This window comes from Microtus ochrogaster, linkage group LG7_11 (assembly GCF_000317375.1).
Source record: "Microtus ochrogaster isolate Prairie Vole_2 linkage group LG7_11, MicOch1.0, whole genome shotgun sequence".
Lineage (NCBI taxonomy): Eukaryota > Metazoa > Chordata > Mammalia > Rodentia > Cricetidae > Microtus > Microtus ochrogaster.
The window spans coordinates 298,589-299,257 of NC_022032.1; the positions used below are offsets into that span (position 1 = coordinate 298,589).

The 669-nt window shown below is 38.4% G+C and overlaps 1 protein-coding gene across 1 annotated transcript in view; it reads right to left on the minus strand.

Moving 5' to 3' along the window:
* Positions 1 to 669, minus strand: part of Nek5 (NIMA related kinase 5) — a 34,203-nt gene that overhangs the window by 23,463 nt on the left and 10,071 nt on the right. Inside the window, exon 7 of the mRNA XM_026786854.1 lies at positions 219 to 273. Within this exon, the coding sequence (XP_026642655.1) occupies positions 219 to 273 (55 nt within the window). The remainder of the gene's footprint in view (positions 1 to 218; positions 274 to 669) is intronic.

Here is a 669-nt window from a genome sequence, read left to right on the forward strand (position 1 = left end):
CACTGCCCACTGGTTTTGAAAGATGAGTTCTCTCTCTGTTGCTCATGCTCCTCTTGAATCCCTGAGTGGATAGGACCATAGGCACATGCTACCATACCTGGCTATCCATGTAATTTTTAAACAATACAATAAACCCAAACAATCTTTTTCTCTCAGAAGATAATTTCCAATACATGTGTTCAGTAATTCAAGATTCACATCATGATCAACATACTTACAGGATGCTTGAGTGTGCAGAGCTCGTATAAGACGCATCCAAGAGACCAAATATCCCTGGAGAAGAGAAGGGTTTACATGGCCAGAGAATGGCAACAATTTCAGGCAGAAGCATTTGCCTCTTGTATCGCTTTATGTGGGTATAGCTTCATTTAATTAGGTTGGTATGTTTTCACAAGTGCTTTCAGATACCTTATCAATTCTAAGATAAAAATTAAGATATGAATCGTTTGAAATTCTTCGGAATCCTGGCAGACAACAGGTAAACAAACATTGCCACAATATGATAGATGACTATTGACCTCATGTGCCCAAAGAAAATGTGTGTTCCGTGGGCATTAGAGGAAGAAGGCAAGCCTCGACAAATAAAATTACATGATAGTATAGTCTCAACGAACATAGGACTTGAATTTTGCTTTTTCCACGCTTATTTAAAAACTTATTTAAGCCGGG